This window comes from Felis catus, chromosome C1 (assembly GCF_018350175.1).
Source record: "Felis catus isolate Fca126 chromosome C1, F.catus_Fca126_mat1.0, whole genome shotgun sequence".
In the NCBI taxonomy this organism is placed as follows: domain Eukaryota; kingdom Metazoa; phylum Chordata; class Mammalia; order Carnivora; family Felidae; genus Felis; species Felis catus.
In genome coordinates, this window is record NC_058375.1 from 15126824 (window position 1) to 15148908 (window position 22085).

Consider the following 22085-nt stretch of genomic DNA (forward strand, 5'->3'; position numbering starts at 1 on the left):
CTCTCTCTGCCCATCCCCCGTTCATGCTCTGTCTCTCTCTGTCTCAAAAATAAATAAACGTTAAAAAAAAAAAATGTGGCTACTGGAAAACTCAAATGATGTATGTGGCCCACATTATGTGTGTTTTGGAAATCATTGCTCAAGAGTGCTGTCCAATGTGGGGCCACTAGCCACTGAGTTAGTTAAATTTAACTGGACTTTAAACAAAAGTAAAATTCAGTTTCCTCAGTAGCAGTAGCCTCATTTCAAGTGCTTACTTGCCACATACGGCCAGCGGTACCTACTTGGACAGCCTGGAAACAGAATATTTCCACCACTGCAGGAGGTCTACAGAACAGCACTGTTCTGGAGCGAAGTAGAAAACAATTTCAGGGGCGCCTGGGTGGCTCAGTCAGTTAAGTGTCCGACTTCAGCTCAGGTCATGATCTCACGGTTTGCGGTTCGTGGGTTTGAGCCCCGTGTCGGCCCTGTGCTGGCAGCTCAAAGCCTGGAGGCTGCTTCGGATTCCGTGTCTCCCTCTCTCTCTGCCCCTCCCTGGCTTGCGCTCTGTCTCTCTCAAAAATAAACAATAAAAGAATTAAAAGAAAACAATTTTACATACATTCTTAAGGCAAAACATAAGATTTCAAAAAGGTTTCACCCATCTAGGGTTACCTCCAGATCCACAAGGGATGGGCTTGCACTGAGAACGGGTCCTGCATGTCGGCCGCTCTGTCCTTCCACCCAGGCTTCTGCACGTCACCCTGTTCTGCTACTTACAAGTTGACTCTCAGGAAACCAACTGCTAACTGACTCCTTCTCACTTGCTCACATGCTCAACAAGAATCCCTGTGAAACTGCATTATAGGCTGGATGCGCTAAGCATTTTTCCTACGTCACATTAAACCAGAACTGTTGCAATTGAAATAAACGTCTGTCCTAAGTTGCCTCATGTTCCCCTTCCACCCCTTCCCCAAAACACTGCTGAATGTCCCATCGAGGGACCGAATGCTATGGCTTTTACTGTATTGACATCTGGGCGTGGTAGAAGCCGTGGTACCTGGCCTGTGGGTGGGTTGGGGGCGGCTCATTAGAGGTGACTCAAAGGCCATGGGTGTTAAGTGGGAAGAAGGGGCAGATGGCAAAGCCACCGGCTGGGAAAGAGCCCACAGACCAGGCAGCGGGCCAGACACACGTGGAGGGGAGTAGCTCCGGCGAGAATGTGAATGGGCAGAAGGGGTGGGTCTGGGGTGGACAGCACCCAGGAGAGCCAAAGAGGTCACCCAGTGACAGAGAAGATCAGGAATAGGGACTAGATTTAAGTGCAGGAGAAGCAGGAAAGAAGAGAACAGGAAGGCTGTGCGATAGGACCCAAAGGCCAGGGCCTGGGCAGGACGCCCCGTGGAGGAAACAGAAGCCCTGGGAGAGCTCGGGACCTGGGTCAGAGCCCCGCGGGGCACACAGCACACAGCCCCTAATGGTGCAGTGCTCCCGGCTCAGAGCCCCCTGAGGTGGGCTTTGCCTCTGCTGTGCCCACTGCTCATTTAATGGAAGGCAGCAAAATGCAGCACGGGGACCAGGTACCGTGTGGGTATCAAAACAGCCCCTTGGGGAGCCTGGGTGGCCCAGTAGGTTAAGCATCTGACTCTTGATCTTGGCTCAGGTCACGATCTCACAGTTCATGAGATCAAACCCTGAGTTAGGGCTTGAGTTGACAGGGTGGAGCCTGCTTGGGATTCTCTCCCTCTCTCTCTCTGCCTCTCCCCCCATACTTGTTCTCTCTCTCAAAATAAATTTTAAAAACTTAAAAAAAAAACTCATTCTGTGATACTCCCAGCCTCAGTTTCCCCACCAGGAATGAGGACACCAGCTCTACATGCATCCAGAGTCTTGTGAGAATCAAATGCTGGGCTCCACCTGGAAGGCCCTTTCCACCACCTTCTTGCCTGACCTACTCTTCTCATCCTTCAGGTCTCAATTTAGATCTCACCACTTTCAGGAAGCCCTCCCAGCCTTCCCCCTCCTTTCCCATGCCCTCCAAGCCCAGGTTCTCTATGTTGCCAAAGTCCCCCAGGCTTCTCCTCCCACTCATCACCTTGGACCGTAGCTATTAGCTTAGCTGTTCCTTTCCCTGACCATGGCCTCACTGAGGGCAGAGCCCAGGTCTTCTTTAGGGCTGTGCTCCCCAAACCAAGGATGAGCCTGGCATGGAGATGCTATTTGCCAGCTGAATGGATGGATGAATGAAAATGAATGTATGTCGTGTTGAGCCTGAAGCTCTGCGTGATGTCCAGAGGCAGGTCCTGGCAGAGAATCCCAAGTAGTGGGGGAACTCAGGACAGTAGGGAGAGCTACAGGAGAAATCTGATAGAGCCACTGTGTTCTTAGCATCCCTCACTCCAGGCTGGGGCTTCCTGGGGACGCTGACAAGGGGGGCTTCCTCAGGGGATTACTTCCAAGATGAGGCAGGGACCCATGAGCAAGTCCAAGAAGGACTCAATCTTGGACTCCTCAGATCTCTAAGGGGCCAATCTTGGACAAGGGAGCAGAGGTGGTCGTGGGCCTCAGGAACGGAGCCAGGGCAGGTGGCTGAAAGCTTCAGGGAAGCTGACTCTGGCTCACCGTGCAGAATGGTCTCCTAGGAGCCAAGCGGCAAAGGGGAAAGGGGCTGTTTGGGGAAGAGTGAGCTCTTGCCACTGGCTGGTCATTCAGGGACCCAGTGGGGAGGTGGGGTGGACCAGACAACCCCTCAGGTCCCTTCTAGCCTGGGAGTACAGGACAGCAGGACAGCCTGGCCATCCCCAGAGTTTGGGAACGCAACCTGGGGAGAGCTGCCCTCGTCCCCCGGGGCATCACCTCCATCAGGCCCTGACCACCGGGGAGTTCTTCAACCCTGCCAAGGGCTTTGACTGAGCCTTCACAGAAGAGTTGGGGCCACCAAAGGAGGTGCTCTGGAGGATGGTGACTGGCCTGCCAGTGAAAGCAAAAAGGGTCCTAAAATGCATTTGGGAAATGCTGGGTTCAGTTAAGTCAAACCAGTTCCTTTGCTGCAAGACTCCCCAGAGCTCAGGTGTCATAATGTGCCTTGTGAAGCTTCACACCAGGGAGGCCGGACGCAGCATTTCCCAAACTTCCATTTTTCGTGGGACAATCTGTGACATCTCACTTAAACTAGTGATCCGCTGAGCAGTGAACAGGTGGGGAGGCGTTGGTAGAAAGGAAGAGCCCTTGGCCAGAAGGCATGAGGCAGAGTTTCAGCCACTCCTCTGCTAGAAACCCACCATGGGAGCCTGGGCAAGTTTCCCTCCTCTGGGCCTCAGTCTCCCCATGTCCCAAATGTGCCAGCTACCTAGTGTGAGTGCTCTGGAAAGCAAAAGCCCTATTAAGGGTCACAAACTGTTGCTGGGGGAAATGGTAGGTTAGACCAAAGGTAATGGGGTTCCAGTCCTCCAAGACTAAGGCAGGAGGGAAGCGGCGGTCTCCCCGCCCCCCGCAGGCTTGACCCAGGGAGGATGACAGGGGATTCTGAATGCTGAGGGGAGGAAGCAGAGGCCATGGCCTGGGAGCAGGAGGAGGTGGCAGCGGCTAGAGCATTGAGAGAAGGCCTCAAGTTCTCAGATGACGGTGGAGGGCTGGGGGGTGGAGGGTCTTGGGGACTGGAGCTCTTGTGGGCAGGGGACTGGAAGGGGTGGAGGTGAGGACGAGCTTTGGCGTTGCAGACGGTGGCGACCCGGGCGTGGGGGCTGGAGGTGGGTCCCAGCCGTGTCCTGCCTAGACAAAAGACTTCAGCCCAACCTGTTGGTGCCCACCCACGCTCCTCCGGAAGCTAGTTCCCGCCCAGCTCTGGGTACAGTGCCATCCGCTCAGGACCCCTGGGGCGGCCCCCAGCCCTGCCTGGCCGGTCCTCGGAGGCGGCCTCCCGGGCGCCCTCACCTCCACCAGCGGGTAGGCGATCTCGTTGTAGATCTGCTCGGTGAAGTGGTCCATGTGGTAGGCGCCGTCGAAGGTGAACTGCTTGGGGGGCTCGTCGGCGGCGCCCGGGTTCTGGATGAAGCACTGGCCGCGCGCGGAGTCCACCGTCACCACGGGCTGGCAGTTCAGCTCCCGCTCCCGCTGATTCATGGGGCGGCAGCGCACCACCACCTTCACCGACTCCGAGGCCATGGCGCCGCGGCTGGGCGCCCCCCGGCGCGGCGCGACGTGAGCCGCACGGCTGGGACGCTCGACGGCCCGGGCCGGGGGGCGGGGCCAGCGCCGGTCGCGGGGGGCGGGGCCTCGCGGCAGGGGCGGGGCCGCGGCGGCGGGCCGGGACTCCTCGGGGGGCACCCTGAGAGAAGGAGGGGCGCGGTGCGGGGGTCGCAGGACCGGAGCCGGGCCGCCGCCTCCTCCCGCGCCAGGGTTCGTCCGCCCCTGAGGCCCGGCCCGGGGAGAGGGAAGTGGGGGATCCGCGCTGCAGGCGCCGCCACAGGACCCGAGCCCCGGAGCCGCCCCGGCCGCCCGCTGGCACGCGCTCCGCCGCGGCGTTCGCCGTTGCCGGGCAACACCCGTGGCGTCACAGCCGCGGGCTCCCGAGACATCCCCGCGTTCGCGGCGCCTCGTTGCAGGAGCGTCTCCTAGCTGCAGGCGGGTCCGGGCGGCCCGCTTTGCTGGAGCGTCTGCCCGCTTCTTACCAGGGCTTCAAGTCCGCTCTCTCCTCTGATCCCCACCGCCCAGTTCAGAGAGGTTAAGCAACTTGTCCGAGGTTGCCCAGCTAGGGCAAGGAGGCCAGGCTTGACTCCGCCTCGAGAGAGATACAGGAGGCGGGGCCTTATGCGGGGGCTGGAGACCTACTGAGAAAGCGGACAAGGACCTTGCGGTCTTCTATCCACATCCCTCTACTGACTCAGGAGAGGGCCGCCCAAAGCCTGTGACGGCCTCCGACAGAGCAAAGCTTCCTTCTAATGCTGTCGTAGTTTTTTCTAAGACCCAGCTTAAAAACACACAAAAAAGGGGCGCCTGGGTGTCTCAGTCCGTTGAGCACTGGACTTCGGCTCTGGTCATGATCTCAGGGTTGGTGAATTCGAGCCCCGCGTCAGACTCTGGGCTGACAGCTCAGAGCCTGGAGCCTGCTTCGCATTCTGTGTCTCCCTCTCTCTCTGCCCCTAACCCACTCGCACTCTCTCAAAAATAAGCATAAAAAAATATTTTTAAAAACACACAAAACCATTTTTGAGAGACAAAAACTTTTGGCTGGAGAGGGTGCCAGGACCATATCCGCTGGCTCTGTACAAGTCCCTCCACCAGAATAACGGGCTGTCATTTTTTTGTGGGATATACCCACTGAAGGTTTTAACCGGAGACATGATTTGAATAAAGCTACCGACCCTATCCCTTCAGGACACCCTGAGCGACTCCCCCCGCCCCACCCCACCCCACCCCTGCTGGGAAGGACAAGATCTCTGTCTGGTTCACCATTCAGCACCAGCTGAAGGTATGGTTGGCAAACCAAGACAGGCAAACTGGACAGAGACCTTGCCTTTCAAAGGAAAAGTCTGTACTAGACAATCCGAAGAAATGCATTTTATTTGTTTCAAGTCCACACAGTAAGGAGAGCTGGCTACCCAGGTGGTGCTGGTTGGAACAAAGAGAAAGCTGACTTATGATTTAAGACACTGAAGCGTCTGCGCACATGGGTCAAGAAACTTGCTGTTTATACCACGTGATGAATGCTGTGCAAAGGAACGTTAAAGTGCTTTGAGAACATTCCTGATACCTTGTCCACATGGATGATTTGTGCAACAAAACCCATCTCTTGTAGAGCTAAGCTTGGTCCTAAGCCTGGGCCAGTCACCAGGTCTTCTTAAACATGTGCCTCTGGTGCTGCAAGCCTGAACACCCTATCAGCAAACCCCTTTTCTTGCCGGTGAAATGTGAGACCACGCCTCCCACTAGAGACCAGGGGACCGTGGGTTCTGGTGGCAGTCCCTGGTGGAAATGGCTGTATAATGAGTCCCACTGACATTCGGTATAAAATCAGTGCTGTGGTGCCAGTGAAAAGAACCCCCAAAGGACGGCTTCCTCCCATCCCTTTTATCCCTTTTGACAAGACCACTTCCTGGGCAGGAGATTGTAAGCTGGGAACACCAGGCCCGACTTTCCGAGGGTCCTCCCTTTTTTCTCTTCCGTCAGGGCCGCCCTCTCCCTTCCAGGCACTGAACAGTCACATCCCACTCCCAGATGGGGGAGGGCAGCCCCCACATTCGTGACTAAGCCTCTGCCTCAGGAATAGAGAAGTTCATACGAAGTAACTTGCTTGCTTCTAAAGGGGGGCGGGGGGGGCACCTGGATCTGTCAGTCACTTCAGGGCTATTGCCTTAGAGCAGAATCATTTCTCTGTACTCCCACTCCCTGCTGAGGCCAACGCCCCCCCCCCCCCAGCAGGGTCCACATCAGTTCTACCTCTGGATGGCTGTACTGTGACCCAGCCCCAGGGGGCTTGGGCTGGTGAGGTAGCCCCTGACAACCAGAGCCAGCCAGCGCCACGTTATGGGAAGTGGACCAAAACCAGGTGGCTTCCCAGGCAGCCGCTAGACCCAGAATGGCCTGCAGAATAAGTTGAATAGAGCCCCGGTCACCCCAGTACTCCTGCGGCTCACTGCTGGCCCCTGCCAGTCAAATGGACAAAGGAAACGAGCCAGTGTGTGCGGTGTGTGTGTGTGTGTGTGTGTGTGTGTGTGTGTGTGTGTGTGTGTGTGTGCGCGCACGTCTTGGTGGTTCTTGGGGTTGTTGGGGAGGGGTGAGACGGGGCATCCCTCCACAGAAGGCAGGAATCACAACCCTGTGGTTTTGAGTGGAGACCAACCAGCCTTTCTAAGCAACACAGAGATTCTTTGCCCTGTCTGCTGGTTCACATCCCTTCTGCACACAGGTGTCCGCCTGGGCTTGGGGGGCAAGGCTCTTCGTCCATTCTGCCATCCTATGCCCCCTTAACCCTCATTTCTCAACACTCAAGGGGAGACTGCCTTAATCTCAAATGATGTGAGAAACAGGCATGCTCTCTCTGTCAGCCTGGGTGTAGCTCCGCCCAGACGCCATGCCCACTAGCTCCTCCAAGTCCTGTTTCTCTCATGGACAGGGTGGCTTGCCCCCAGGTCTTTGCTCACAGTGAGGACTCGCTCCTGCCTCCCCAGACACCTCTCCCTTACATGGCTGGCAACCTCAGTCAGGTGCCCTTGGGAGACTCCCAGTCAGGGCCACAAGGCCTGGCCGCCTTAGGAGGCCATGTCCCTGGTGAGCACACCTTCCTGCCCACCTCAGAAGGCTCCCCTCCGAGGAGTAAGGTGAATAGCCTAGAGACAAGCATCCAAAGTCACCTAGCAAGTTAACAGAAGCCTGGAGCTCCACCTGCCCCTCCTGCAGTCTCAGCAGTCACGTCCTACGAGAAGCCATGGGCAATCCCCAGTGCCAGGGCTCCCCACCCCCACCACAGGCAGTGAAGTGACGGAAGACTGGTCCAAGGGGCAGAGTGACTGGATGGAACTGGTGACCAGCGGGGTGGCAGAGGGCAGGGCGGCCCGCTGAGGCCCAGGAGCCAGGGTGAGGCGGGGCCAGTGGGCATGGGGCCCAGCCTCCTAGCCCAGGCCCTGCAGCTCTGCCTCGGACTTGGCATGGCCAAGGGGCCGCAGTGTCCGGGGGGGTCTGCCCTCGGACCCCCGGTCCTGCTCCTCATAGCCAGGATTCAGGCGGCCCATGTCGAGGGAGCAGAAGAAGCTTCGCCCCGTCCCAGCATGGTGCTCCACCAGGGCCTCCAGGCTGGCGAACTCGGCAGGCAGGTGCTAAGGAGGAAAAGGCCGAAGCTCCAGCTCCCTGTCTCCCCATGGCTCCGCTCTGGACACCAACCACCCCTTCACAGGGGATCCTGCCCCACTCCAGAAGGGAGGAAATTCAAGCCCAGAGAGGTCACTGTCCCTCTCACGGCAGAGCCAGACACTGTCTCCTCTCTTTCTCTCTTGCCAGCCTAGACAGGACTGAGCCATCCAACTGGTGATAAGGGCATACACCCAGTCCCTGGAAACCTGTGGTCAAGACTCCAGACCTAGAAGCCCAGGGGCTGGGTGAGCCTAGACTAGCCCCTGCCCTCTCTGAATCAGTTTCCAGCTCTGCTAAAAAAAAAAAAAAAAATGGGCTAGGTTGTGTGGGAAAGCCACTTTTAAAAGCCAGCATCCCTATAGGAATGGGAGACATGACCGGGCCCAAGCCTCTACACTGGAGGTCTCTTCCAAAAGGCCACTCTGGAGAGAGGGGCCTGAGGGCGGGGCGGTAGAGAGAGGTGGGGCCAAGCGGAGCCTGAGGGCGGGGCCAGCAGTCAAGATGGAGAGTTAAATAAGGGGTGTGGCCAGAGAGAGCCAGTGGGGCACCGTGATGAGGCGAGGGGGCTTCGTGGCTAGAAAGGGTGGGGCCTGAGGGCCGGGGCGGGGCCGAGCAGGCTGCCCCACACTCACCTCCACGCAGTAGCGGCCCAGGTGGTTCCGGAAGACCTGGTGGGGCACCACGCCGCACTGTGTCCGCACTGACAGGCACCACTGGCCACTGGCGCCCGGCTCGGGCCACAGCAGGAAGGCCCCAAGCACGTCTCTCCGCAGCAGGGCCAGGGCAAAGGGCCTGGGAGGGCAGGAGGGAGAGGCTGAAGACGGGAGCCCGGCCTCAGGTCGCTCCCCGGGGCAATGGCCTAACTGGAAACCATGCTTGACCCAGAGTAGTGGGCCCTCCACAGAAGGAAGCTTTTAGACTCCCATCCTAAGAGGCTTCTGAGGGGTCCCTAGCTGCTGACCGCTTCAAGGCCCAACCGGGAGAGTTTTGAAGAGCTGATGGTTAGGAAGCCGCTGCCCTGTGACAGGCCGGGTGCTGACAGCTTGACCTGAGTTATCCCATTTGATCCTTTCCACAGACCTGTGATGAAGGTCCTCTTATTATTCCCACTTTACATGTGACACACTTGAGGCCCAGTAGGGTGAAGTCCTTGGCCTGAGGCCACCAAGGTCAGGATGGCTCTGCCCTTATACAGAAATGTGTACATGTCAGGGCCCTGAGGGAGCCCACAATCCATTCCTCTGCCCACCCCAGGGGCTGGGCATCCGGCCAGGCCAGGCCCCTCCTACCTGGAGATGCCAGCAAAGGCCCAGATGTTCTCCGTCAGACTGCCCTCACTCTCCACCAGGCACGAGGGACCACCAGGCCCCCGGGGCCACGCTTCCCACGCAGCAGGGACTATGGAGACCAGCCGGGGTCAGAGGAAGAGGCCTGAGCCCAGCCCGCTCACCCCACCACAACAGACCCCACACCCCCACGCTCGTCTCCTCACCAAGACTCCCCCAGCAAAGACACATCCGCACAAGGCACACCCCACTCACACCCACTCACCAGCTGAAGCACACCCACAGCTGTACCATCACCTATGCAAGCCCCCCAAGCATGCAGACCGACATGCGAACTCACGTGGACACGCACATAACCACACACAGGCCCAGCCTTGCAGAAAGGGCCACTCAGGCCTGCGCCCCTGCTACCTTGGGGCAGGCGAGCTCTTTGCAACTCACAGGCCTCCCGAGCTGACAGCTGCAGCTGAGTCTCGTAGGTGCAGCCTCGGTAAGCCCCGGAGCGGATCACCTTGCTGCGGATGGCCTTCTTGCGCACCAGTGTGGGTGAGCAGTAGGGATTCCCCAGGCGGGCATGGCGGGTGCCCCCACGGCCTTCTGACTCTGGCAGCTCCTTCTAGGGCACCAAGAGGGGCCCACAACGGGCAGGCAGACTCAGGCCCATCCACGTCAGGTCAGGCAAAGCCCCCTCCCACTCAAGTCCAGCACTCCCCTCCTATGACCCCCTAACCCTCGCCCAGGTCCCCTGTCCACTGCCCGCTCCCTGGCTGGGGTGCTGCATACCCCACTGCCCACAGGCCCCTCTGCAGGAAGCCGCCGGAAGGAGACCAATGCATGAACGTTCTGTGAAAGCTGATCCCGGCTGAAGGGTTCCCGTACAAGGCCAGGGGGGGCCCCCGGGCTGGACAGTGGCTTCAGGGGCATGTCTCCTGCAGACGCCAGGCAGGGCTCAGGCTGTGCCCGCTCCTCAGGGTGCTGCAAGAGGTAAGCAAGCTGGAAGGAACGGCAGAGCAGCAGGTGCAGGATCTGGACCTAGGGAGGGGGAAGGGGTTGACTCAGTTGGGGCAGGTTTCCTGGGGAACCCCTTAGGCATCAGTGCAGGTAGCCCCTTGACTCAGGATCCTCTCCCGCATTCTTCCTGGGAAAACTCCTACTTATCCCCCAAAACTTCACCACCATGCAGTCCCCCCTACCACCTTCCTTTATTCATTTAACAAACACTGGGCATCTGTTTTGTTCCAGACGTCATGCCCAGAGCTGGGAATACACAGGCTAAACGCACTCCTATCCCCTAGGTACACCCTGTGTCAGTACCCTCTTAGAGCAGTGGCTAAGAGCCCAGGCCCTCCAGTCACACAACCTGGGATCCCATCCTGGCTCTGTCATGTAGGGGCTGCTCTGCGACTCTAGGCAGAGCATGGCACTTCCGTGCCTCAGTTTCCTTATCTCCACTTCCCTGTGCTCCTTTAGTGAAATGGAGCACAGAAAGCCCCCAGCATGGGCCCACTGCTCTGGGGCCAGTACATTCTACCCACCACACACATTATCTAGCTCCAACATTTTGGAACCGTGAGCTCCGGAAGATTAAGGGCAGTGTCTCAGCCACCTGTCATTCCAGCAGCCAGCACAGAGCTGGAGACACAGGGGTGACGGCAAACCATTGCTGGATGGAGCCAAGCCAGCCTCCGCTTGCCAAACACTTGGCTGTCAAGGCTCTGTGGTTCACGGCCGTCACACTAGCTTTGACTTCCAGGATCTGTCCGCTCACCCTCTAGCTCCGAGGGGCCAAGCACTAGAGCGGTTCATGACCTGGACCCAGTTTCTGCTCTCACAGAATTCCCTTGTCTGTCATCAGGGACAGACCAATGCTAAAGCGTGGCTCATGTCACAAGACCTCAGAAGGGAAGAGTGGTCTAGAGGACTCCAGGTGGGCTTCACAGATACAGGGACTGGCCTTGAAGGGCAAGTTGGAATTTGCCAGAAGGGGAAGGGAATTCCAGGCAGAGAGAACAGCACGAGCAAAGGCCTGGCAGTGTGACCATCCAATTTCTAAGCACATGTCCTGACACCCACTTCCAGGCCCCGGGAATGCTGAGGCCGCTAACTTGCTTTTGTGGCGTCCCCGGTGGGGCAGAGCCACAGGAGGAGCAGGTGTGACAAGGAGTGCCTGCCTGGAGGGGGCTCGGGCCAGCTTGACTAAGCCCTCCGAGGCCTCGGTCCCCTGGAGGCCCTGCTGACGCACAGCACACCCCCCAACCCCACCCTCAGTGATGGTTCGCCTGCCCCAGGCCCCAGATACCTCTCCGGGCTGGTTGCCTACAAAGAGGTGGCAGAAGAGCTTGCTGGCTGGGCTCTGGGGGTTTCGGGCCACGAAGGCAAACTGGCGGTCAGCTGGGCACCAGGTAGAGTAGAGCACGCGCCTCAGAGCATGAGCCATCAGGAGCACCTGCAAAGGAGGGGGCGGGACAGCCTCCATCAGTCCCACCACCCGTGGGCCCCACACACCTGCCGGCTGGCCTCCCAGGCCTGCTCTCCAGCTTAGGGTCCACCAGCTCCCGGGGGAGGAGCTCTTCTCTCCTCCCAGGCCTGCCCAAACCCTGCTTCAAAGGGGAACCCTCGTCCTTCACATGGCCCCTGGGCTTGGCCCCTTACTCCCCATTGCCAACCTGCTGGTTGGGATCGTCATCCCCATGCTGTGGAACTGAGGGCCGAAGTATTCACAGTCTGCAGGGTCACGGAGAAAGGCAGTGGCAGCAGGCCCTGGGGTCGCACCCCTGGTCTCTGGAGTCAGGTGACCAAGGTTTGAATCCTGGCTCTGCCCCACTCTGTGTGCCGTGGGCAGGTAAGCACAGCCCTCTGAGCCCTTGTGACAATTGTTAAGGGGAGACAGTACCTCCCTCTGATGGGGTTGTGGGTGGGGGTCAGTGAGACCTCACGCACATGGCACAGGACCTGACCCCAGGGCCCCTGTGATGCACACGTCTGGGACACGATCTGCACCACAGTCTTAGGAGAGTGGCCCGGGGGTTGTGGGCTACACAGTCTGGCACGAGGTGAGCGTTCAACACACACCGGCCTTGCACCGGGAGGAGGGTCAGCGACCAAGCAGGGGCTCCCAACTGGCCTCCAGTCTGAGTCTGGCCACAGCCCACTGGCCAACTCTGGACAGGCTTACACAGAGGCCCGGGGACCTGCAAAAAGCTGGGGCTGACCGGCCTGACGCTCAGGCCAGGAGTTAATCCCCGGACATTCTGGAGAGCTTGCCAGAGGGCAGGGCCCTCAGAGAGAGAATGTTCAAAGGCCCAGAGCAGGCTGGGGTGGTGGGGAGGCTCCAGGGGTGGCGCAGGGCCAGGTGCATTCTGAGTAGGACACTTGTCCCGTCCAGTCCTCACCTGCACCCACACGGGCTCCTACCTCACCCTCCCCGCTGTAGATCTTGAGGCCCTGAAGGCTGAATTTCAGGATGACAGCCCGGCGTCTGGGATAATCCTAGGCAGGAGAGAGTTGGACGGGCGCAGGTATTACCTCCCAGGCCCTGCCCTGTCCCGCCCAGCCTCAGCATCAGTCACCACAGGCTGGTCAGCCAACCCCTCCCCAGCTGCCAAGGGACTGAGCGGTGGATGCCTCAAGAGCCGGGGAAGCGTGGATGGCTCCTGGCAGACCACCCCCAGGAGGGCCATAGCTGGCCGTGTTATGACCATCCCCCACATGTCCCATCTATGGCTTCCACCCATGGGACACAGGTCACGACTGCCCAAGGGAAGGGGTCCCCGGGCATAAGGGGCACGGCTATAGGAGCCTGGGGATGGCCCTCGCGGGGCCCGCTTCTCAGAACGGCTTTGGTGTCACCCCTTCCAGGGCCTCATTTGCTCCATCTGTGATTGGGGGTTGGATCAGACGGTCTCGGGGCCATTCCAGCCTGACATTCCAAGGCTGTGATTCCCTGCCCGGGATGTGCCCTCCCCAGCTCCCTACCTTCAGTGCCCACAGCTGTTGTTGAACCAGCCACACGCTCTCCTGGGGGTCCAGGTCGTCCACAGGGAAGGAACCCACATACTGCTTGGGGGTGTGGTGAGGGCGGGAGGGAGGCAAGGCAGTTCCATGGCTCCTGATCCCCTCCTCCAAATCCCTCCCTCCTACCAACACACGCTCTGCCCTGTGGGGTAAGCTGTGGACAGTGACAGAGCACTGTGCTCCGGCCTAGTAGGCTCTCCCGCTTCCCAGCAGGTGGCTTTGCCCGAGCCGCTTTGCCCCTCTGAGGCCCCGTCTCCTCACCTGTGCACACACACATTCTGGAGCCCGGGTCAGGGAGGGAAGACACAGAAATGGCTCCTCCCCACTCCCCATGACCCGCCACTCAGTCACCACGCACCAGAGCGCACCCCGTGGGGGCGGCCCCACCCACCTGGGCGAACTTGGTGATGCACCTGGGCCGGTGAGGGGCTGGACCGCAGTCAGAGGCTCTCCGGCCCCCTGCCCCGGCCTTCTGCATGGCCCCCAGGGTGCCCAGCTTCGAGCTCCACAGGGCAGGAGGCAGCAGAGGGCAGGGGAGAAGGGACGGTTCCCACGTACTGGAGCCACGCTGCTCTCCTCAGAGGCCAGGGATCTCCTGCACCTCACAAATCCTTCCGGAGCACTTGCCGTGTGCCAGGCAGCATCCAGGGCACTGGGGACACAGGGAACACACAGCCCAGAACAAAATGACCGACTCCCTCCTGCCTCGGGGAGCCCACATTCTCGTGTGAAAGAAAGCGAACTAATCAATAGGAGAAGGAATTTGCTAGGGGTGCCTGGGTGGCTCGGTGGCTCGCCCGTCTGACTCTTGGTTTCCGCCCAGGTCATAATCTCACAGTTTGTGGGTTCAAGCCCCAAGTCGAGCTCCGCACTGACCTCAGGGAGCCTGCATGGGATTCTCTCTCTCTGTCCCTCTCTCTCTGCCCCTCACCCACTCATGCATGTGCCCACGCTCTAATAAACTTTAGAAGAGTTAAGAAAAAAAAAAAGATATGCCATACGCTAGACCATGATAAAGCAGAGAGGAGGCTATGATATGCAAGTTAGGGGTTGGCTGCAGCCAGGAAGGCCTCACTGAGGAGTGAGCTTTGGGAAAAGAGCCAAAGGTAGGGGTGTGGCAGGCCACACCCTGGGTCAAACACAGACATCTCTGTGCTCTGGGCCGGGCCTGCCCTGTCCAGGGTCCTGTAGCCAGCCTGTACAAAGTGCCAGGAGCAGGTGGGGCACACTGGGAAGACACCACCTGAGAGGAGGGGTACGACAGCTGCCAGAACAGTCTGCAGTCACAGGATGGGCAGACCTTACCCGAAGAGTGGGCCAGAGCCAGGTCGGCATCAGCCTTGAATGTCACACCACCGGAATGTAGGCTGTGCCCCACGGGCAGTGGGGAGCTATAGCAAGTTGCAAGGCAGGAGCTCTGTGATCTATGGGAGTGACCCATGAGCTGGATGGCCGGAGCTGCAGAGGCGGGGATGTGCTCCACAGGCCCTGGCCCATTCGGCCAGCCAGACTCCAGCCGCTGCCTGAAGCCCCCAGGGGGCCCCGTCCCCCAATCCAGCCCAGGTTTTGGTCTTTCCTGGGGCCCCTCTCCCAGAGCCACCAGTGGAGAAAAGGAAACCTCTCTTACTTAGACTGTCCTCAAGGACCAGGAGAGTGCTCACTCCCCCGAGAGCTCATGACCATTGCTGGTACACAGTGAATGAGGAGTCAAGGCTTCTCGAGAAAGAATGGCTGACTGCCTCTGCCTGGGTCCCCAATGACTCTCTCCCTTAGTTTTTGCTGGGGCCAACTCAGACCCTCCCACCTCCCTCCCCCATCCTGCCTGGCTCTGTCTCCCCAGACTACTTCTAATCACTGCACTTAGGATCAGAGAGACCTGTGTCCAGATGCTGTGTGAGTCTGGGCAAGCTGCCCCACCTCTCTGAGGCTCCATTTCCTCATCCCCAAACCTGGGATAATGTGAGGAGGCAAGACCTGAATGGAGGAGCAGGCACCCAGCATGATGCCATCTGGGCGGGGAGCGACACTGAACAGGTATAGAGAGGATGGGGGACCCCAAAGTCTGCTGTTCGGGAGGGAGCTTGGGAGGACAGAGAGGTCTGACCACTTCCAGCACCCTCCTTACACTGAAGGACTAGAAGACCTCCCAGTCTAGGAGAGCAAGTCAGAAGGAGAGGCCTGACTAGGAGCAAAGATTCCTCCAGGAGAAAGCAGGTGGCATCAGGGCCCCGCCCCGGCAGGAAATGGGCGTGTCCCACTTAGGCTCCACCTTCAGGCAGGTGCTTAGAAACTGACACTCCCAAGGCCAAGAGCCCAGGAACCGCCCCTACCTCTGCCAGCCCAGACCTTCAGCCCCAGGCTCAGCGAGGGTGGGGGCAGCAGCAGCCTTCCAGTACATTCTGCGAGCAACCTACTACTTTACTTTCAGTGAGTCGCCAGCACCAGAAGAGCCAGAAATAAAGGCCTCATCGTGCTCCCCTTGATGCCTTCCTGGTTCCTCCCTCCTGTACTCTCTCCCCTCCTGCTTTTCTGGTCTCACACCCACTTTGTGATCCTGACCGTTCTTCACATCATGTCCATCACCTATCCTCCATTTGATGTTTAAATACAACAAAATTAGATGTGTAACTGGCACAAAAGCTATGTGGCCGCCATGCCAGGTATAAAGCTGGGGCTTCCAGTGACCTCGCCTTTTGCCCTCAATATCACATCATGGGCTGGGATGCCCTGGACCCGCAGGCAGTGGGAAACAGAGGAGGCAAAGGCCAAAAACCAAATGGGGCAAAAGGGAGACAAGAGGAGATAAAGGGCAGCCAGTGGAAGTGCGAACGGAGATGAGAGGACAAAATAAGAGATAAAGGAGGGATGGGAGCAGGGAGAGATAAGGAGCACATTTCCCACCCTTCCTGTGCTGACACAGCCCCTCAGACACTAAGGGTGTAAGACAGCAAAGAGCCACATGGGTCCGCAGGCACACGCACATTCGCTCTCACACATGCCGAGACAACTGTGTCTAGGGCTGCAAGCTGCCTCCTCCCTCCAGATCCAGAGCAGCAGCTTGCTTGGGGACACTCCACTGTCCGGATGGTGGAGGTGGGGGCGCCCCACCACCTACCATCTCTGGATCCTCCCCCCCCCCCCATTCCCCAGGAAACTGGAAGTTTGTCTCTTCCTCTCCCTCCCTCCCAAACCTCCCTCTCAGTGCATTTCAGCCCCAAGCCTGGAGTTGGGGGCTGCCCAAGGGACCAGTGAGGGTACCAGGCTCACCCCAACCCTGGGAAACAGACCTGCTTACTCATTCTGGGCACAAACACCCGCTCATCGCTTTGGAACACAACTGTTTTTCCAAGGTTTTACACAGGAGACTGGCTGGGTCAGCACCTTTCTAGGGGGACACCTTTGGAATGAGGCTGGGGCTCTTCTCTTGCGCCTCTGAGGTTTTCCAGGTGGCCCTGCTTAGAGACAGGACACTGGATGGGTTGATCTGTGTCGAAGGGCAAGGACAGAAGCCCTCTACTGCACCGCATCACAGCTGAGTTGAGTCATGGCGGGGCCAACCTTTACAGCATCTTGGGAGACCGCTCAGCCTGGAGTCTGGGCTTAGCAAAGGGTAGTTCAGAGGGGTGAAGCCACTTGCCAAAGGTCACACAGCATAAGGGGGGGGGGTGGGAAGCAAGTCTGGGTCTCTGAGGGCTCTTCCCCTAGGCCACGGCAGTGTCCTCAGACTCCCCTCCCCAGTAAGCAAGGTGTTCACATTCGAGTTTGGTGAGTCCCAGTCTATCCAGCTGCCCGGAGCACCTCAGGTGCTAGGGGCTGATCTTAATCAGCAAAGCAGCTGTGTTCTCTGTCTGACTGCCTCTCTGCCCAGATGGTCTGGGGCTGCCAGAGCCCCTCCGGTCACCTGCCTCACCTCCACTATCTTTGGCTCGGCTGCACAAAAGAGCCCCCCCTGCCCCAGCACACTCCTTGTGCCACCCTCACCTACCCTTGGCCTCCGGGTGGGAGGGGACTGGACCAAGCAGCCAGAGGTCAAGATCAACATCACAGATTGTGAGGTCCAGGAGGCTGGTATGACCTTGGGCAAGCCACTTAACCTCCCAGCCTCCATTTCCTCAACTGTAAAGTGGGGATAATAAGAGCAGCTGTCTCCTGGGTTGTTTGTTCCTCCTGAAAATATTTCAAGCGCCAACTACCAGCCAGGAACAAAACAGTCCCTGTCCTGGGGGGGGAGGGTACTAGATAGCAACATTTCAGGGGACTTACGTGATCTGGAGAAAAACAGTAAGGTGGGGAGGATACGTGGTGTGGGTGTTCGGGGGGTGCTATTTCATACAGGGTGGTTGGGGACGGCCGCTCCAAACAGACGACATTGAGCGGAAAGTGCTGTTTTCAGGATTAAGTGGGGCCGAAGGCACGCAGGGGGTCAGCGCCCGGGAGGCACAGAGCGCTGCCCAGCGCGGGTCATTCTTCCCGCTCTTATTGTCATTCCTGGGGACTGCGGCCAGGGCTTTGGGCTGACGGTACCCGGCCCGGGGCAGAGCAACTCCCCGGACCGACCGAGGGGCGAGCGAGGCAGGACGCCGGCGGGGGTGACGGCAGAGGTGACGGCCGGTGACGGCGGAGGTGGCGGTGATGCGAAGCAGCGGCCGGGATGCGCCTCCCCAGCCGAGACCTCCTCCCCACCTCTGCGACCGGGGACCGAACCCCGCTCCCGCCGACCCCCCAGCCCCAGCCCCTGCCCGGCTCCCCTGCGCTCACTCACCGCGGCCTCCGCGTCTCGAGCCCCGTCGCCGCTGCTCCGCGCCGCACCCCCCGCGCGTCCTGCGCGTCTCCGCCTCCCGCCCCGCGGCGCCCCCCGCCCGCGCGCCCCCCACGTGGCCGCGGGAACCAGCACCCGAATCACCTGGCGGCGGCGCCCGGCGCTAACTCACCAATCGGCGCCCGCCGAGCGGCTCCGGTCGAGCGCGCCGCCCAATCAGCGGCCGCGAGGGGCCCTGGCACCGCCCCCGCCAGCTCTCGCCCCGGCGCCTCGGCGCTCCGCCTTAAAGGGCCTGAGGGGTCATCTCTGCCCACCGAGGGCGTCGCTACTCCGGCTGGGGACCCTCAGTGCCCAGGGCCTCGCCGGCGGTTCCCCTCTTTGAAGAGACCTCCCCTTTCTGCCCCCCAGCTAGCTCCTCCTTCTTCAAGCGGCGGCTCCAGCAGCTCCTCCTCCGGGAAGCCTTCCCAGACCACCAGGGACTCCCCTAACCCCTGGAGAGCCGTCGCAACTCTTGCTGGTCACCCCACTCCTCTTACTAGAGTGCAAGCGGCACTGATGAGAAGGGGCTTCCATCCCCAGTGCGCAGGACAGAGCCTGTTCCGTTCAGTGGTTGCTGTCTCGGTGAGTGAGTGAACGCGCCGAGGACCCGGTCTCCGCCGAGGCAACCCAGCTAGCCGCACCCTTCCTCCCTCGCCCTCCGATGGTAGGGGGTATCGCGTATCCTCTTCCTCATCCTTTTCCCGCCGGGCCGGTTTCCTAGAAGGATCAGTTGAGTCTGCCCAGTTCAGCGTGAACCTTGGTCACTGTACGTGGGCCGTGACCCTGTCCTTCGGGTGAGCAGATCCAGCCGGAGTGTCAGCTAGAGCTCTGAACTGGAAAGCACTTTCGTTCCCATCAGGCCAGGCACCTTGTAGGTGCCAAAAAATAAATTGCAAACCCAATTCAACCCGGCCTTCGGTGTAAGTGAGACGTGAGTTTCACCGCAGAGAGGAGACACCAGACATTGCCAATGTGCTACTCTTCAGAAAAAAGGGCACCGGGGCTCAGGTCCAGTGGGAGAGCAGAGGCTGCACCCCAGGAAGGGACAGAGGCGGAGGAGGCAGAGAAACAAGGTCTGGGGCTGAGAGCCTCAGGTGAGTTCCAGGAGGAGGCTGGTTTGAGCCCCACCTCTGTTCTGGGCATTCCCTTGGTCTCCCCAGAACATCCGCGTGCCCTTCCAGAGGCAGCTTTGGGGCGTATTGGTTAGAGGCTTGGCCCCAACTTTGGGCACGTTGTCTTACCAGATGTGGGACCTTGGGCAAACACCTTAATCCCTGTAATCCTGAGTGCCTCATCTGCAAGCGTTACTAACACCTGACGCATAGTGACGTGAGGATTCCAGTGAGTTTCCTGGGCAAAGTGCTTGGCACAGTACCTGACCCACAGTAAGTGAAATGCTCAATAATTAATACCAGCTGGTGTTAGACAAAAGCTAAAGGGTTAATTCTTACTAGCTTTCTTAATTAAAAAAAAAAAGCATGTAAATTTTAGAGGACTTACCAATCAATTACTGGATTCACAGTCCTGCTTGGACTCTTCAGAGAAAACAACACAAGCCACAGCTGTCTTAACTATTGGCTCTCACAAGTTTCTGATGCACACAATTACTTCTGGGGCATACGCTTTTTTAAAACAGTGACAGGAATTTGTTTCGGGTCAAAATGAAAAAAGACCAAGGAATTAAATTCAGATGGTGAAAAAAAGTAAATCAGAAAGAGAATTCTGCTTTCTAAACCTTTATCGGGATAAGGGGACAGAGGGTCAAGGTCTCAGTGGCCGGCACTGTGCTAGGTCCCAGAGATACTGAGACTTACAACAAAACACCACAATCTGGAAAGATAATGTGTGAAATATGTATGTGACATTGGCTCCTGACCACCAAAGATCCCTTTTTTGTTGGTCTTCACCCTCAAGAATACAACGTTTCTTTCTTTCTTTTTTAATATATATATTTTTAATGTTTTATTTTTGAGAGAGAGAGAGAGTGTGTGTGTGAACCGGAGAGGGGCAGAGAGAGAGAGAGAGAGAGAGAGAGAGAGACACACACACAGAATCCCAAGCAGGCTCCAGGCTCTGAGCTGTCAGCACAGAGCCCGAGGTGGGGCTCAAACTCACCCACCGTGAACCACAAGATCATGACCTGAGCAGAGTCAGATGCTTAACTCACTGAGCTACCCAAGCACCCCAGGAATACAATGTTTCAAAACCAAATGCCTTTGTCCATTTGAAGTTCATTCCTTCATTTCTATTTATGTATCAAAGTAATGTGACTGCTCACCTGAGCTATTCCCCCACGTTACCAAGTTCAGTTGATCTAATTCCACTAAAAGCACAGAAACTCTGAGCTTCTGCTATGCATGCTGCCTTACTAAAGGTCCGTGAGATGTAAAAGCTGCGGTTTGCATCAAAGGAAACAAATTTCGCTGGGTGTCAGCCATCTCCTGGGTAGGCTAACCTAGTTCCGTGCAGGACGACAGCATACAACGGTCATCACCGCGTCATCATCCGCCCCAGGTATCTCGTCCTGCACCGATCACAACACAGCTCCCGGGAGGCAACAGGGTAGAACTTCAGCCATTGGGTTAGTGACTCACTTCTGCAGGAAGCCGAAAGGAGCTATTTCTATGAAGCAGAGGAAGAAATGACAAAAAAAAAAAGGCAAGCTAGGGTGCTGAGTTTATGATCCCTGAACATGTTAGGGCACACATGGTTATTTCCTGATGAGTCAATGATAATTACTAAACTACAGCTGTGAGCTTGCTATCACAATCTTCCCTTTTTTCTCTAAACTTTCAGAATCTGGTACTGGGGTTGCCGGCTGATGAAGGTGAGCGGGAAGTAACATCACATCATTTCAAGTCTGATCGCCAAGCCGGTGGGCTCGCAGCAGCCCTCAGAACACCCCCCCCCCCACATCTGGTTTTCACGGCGCAAGCTCCCATCCGTTTCCTCAGTTAACACCTTCCCGCATTGACGGTTACTTTCAACCTTGAGCACCATTATTGCATTCTCTAAGGTATGTCCTCACGGCTGTCCCTGCAACCTACCCCCAAGATTGCACCCTCCCAAAGCGACTGGCCTAGAACACAAACGAAAACCAAACACAAAGATGTGTTATGAGGCTGAACTGTTTCTCCTCCCTTAACCTCCCGTTATTGAAGCCCTAACCCCTAGTGCCTCAGAATGTGACTGTGACTGAGAGGGTCCCCAAAGAGGTAAATTAAAATGAGGTCATTAGGGTGAGCACTCATCCCGTATCAGCAGGGTCCTTTTAAGAAGAGGAAATTTAGGGGTGTCTGGTGGCTCAGTCAGTTAAACGTCCAACTCTTGATTTCAGCTCAGGTCATGAGCTCATTGTTCATGAGTTTGAGCCTCTGCACTGTCAATGCAGAGCCTGCTTGGGATTCTCTCTCTCCCTCTCTCTCTGCCTCTCCCCCGCTTCTCTCTCTGCCTCTCCCCCCACCTCACCTTTTAAATGTATTTTTGAGAGGGGGGAGGGGCAGAGAGAGAGGGGGAGACACAGTCCAAAACAGGCTCCAGGGTGTGACCTGTCAGCACAGAGCCTGGTGCGGGGCTTGAACCCATGAACTGCGAGATCTTGACCTGAGCTGAAGTTGGATGCTCAACCAACTGAGCCACCCAGGTGCCCCTTCCCCCTCCCTTTTTAAGCGTTCTTTCTGTCTCAAAACAAACTTTACATAAAAAAAGAAGAAGAGGAAATTTAGACAGACACAGAGCAAGGACAAGGTGAAGACATCAGACAGCCATCCATAAGCCAAGGAGAGAGAGGACTGGAACAGATCTTCCCTTGGCTCTCAGAAAGAACCAGCCCTGTTGACACCTCGATCTTGGACTTCTTTCTAGACTACAGAACTGGGAGACAAACTGCTGTCTAAGCAGCCTGGCCTGGTCTGTGCTACTTTGTTAGAGCAGCCCAAGCGCACTTCGTACGGTGATTAAATTCAGAAAGTGGACCACGACCCTCCATGCCCAGATTCCTCTTCCAACGTCTTCTGGTTTGGCGGAGCGTGGAGGTTATAGGATCAGGGACATGTCACCTGGTTTTCTAGGTGGGAACCAGAAGGTTAAGCGACTTGTCTGAGGTTGCATCGTCATCTCCAGCCCGTGGGCGCCTGTCAGAGGGTCCCAGTTAGGGCAGC

General features: G+C 57.8%; 3 protein-coding genes across 15 annotated transcripts in view; 1 reads left to right on the forward strand and 2 right to left on the reverse strand.

Annotated features, from left to right (window-relative positions):
* KIF17 (kinesin family member 17) overlaps positions 1 to 4481 on the reverse strand; it is a 49193-nt gene extending 44712 nt beyond the window's left edge. For 4 of the 7 annotated variants that reach the window (XM_045035209.1, XM_045035208.1, XM_045035207.1 and 1 more), the window contains exon 1: positions 3913 to 4479. In XM_045035209.1, coding sequence (XP_044891144.1) covers positions 3913 to 4143 — 231 coding nt within the window. In that variant the 5' untranslated portion in view covers positions 4144 to 4479. Of the gene's footprint in view, positions 1 to 3912 lie in introns of all 7 variants that reach the window. The other 3 variants (XM_006934375.4, XM_019836298.3, XR_006583973.1) reach the window with 3 other exon arrangements.
* A 1042-nt stretch (positions 4482 to 5523) lies between these two features.
* SH2D5 (SH2 domain containing 5) lies at positions 5524 to 19006 on the reverse strand. 7 transcript variants are annotated; one of them, XM_045035211.1, is made up of 11 exons: positions 17890 to 17945; positions 16415 to 16579; positions 13519 to 13779; positions 13089 to 13172; positions 12528 to 12602; positions 11413 to 11559; positions 9897 to 10145; positions 9555 to 9729; positions 9117 to 9225; positions 8460 to 8619; positions 5524 to 7793 (listed from the first exon to the last, which is right to left on the reverse strand). In XM_045035211.1, exons 3-11 carry the CDS (start codon positions 13603 to 13605, stop codon positions 7590 to 7592), a joined length of 1290 nt encoding a protein of 429 aa, XP_044891146.1. In that variant the 5' UTR covers positions 13606 to 13779; positions 16415 to 16579; positions 17890 to 17945; the 3' UTR covers positions 5524 to 7589. The 7 variants fall into 7 exon arrangements, with proteins under 7 accessions (XP_044891146.1, XP_044891147.1, XP_019691861.3 ...); XM_045035212.1 differs by lacking the exons at positions 16415 to 16579; positions 17890 to 17945 and adding an exon at positions 18423 to 19006; XM_019836302.3 differs by lacking the exon at positions 16415 to 16579 and having other exon boundaries at positions 17890 to 17943.
* LOC123379432 (translation initiation factor IF-2-like) lies at positions 17779 to 21314 on the forward strand. The gene is made up of 2 exons (XM_045034875.1): positions 17779 to 18507; positions 20722 to 21314. The coding sequence occupies exons 1-2, from the start codon at positions 17779 to 17781 to the stop codon at positions 20881 to 20883; spliced, it is 891 nt and encodes a 296-aa protein (XP_044890810.1). The 3' UTR covers positions 20884 to 21314.
* The last annotated feature ends 771 nt before the right edge of the window (positions 21315 to 22085 follow it).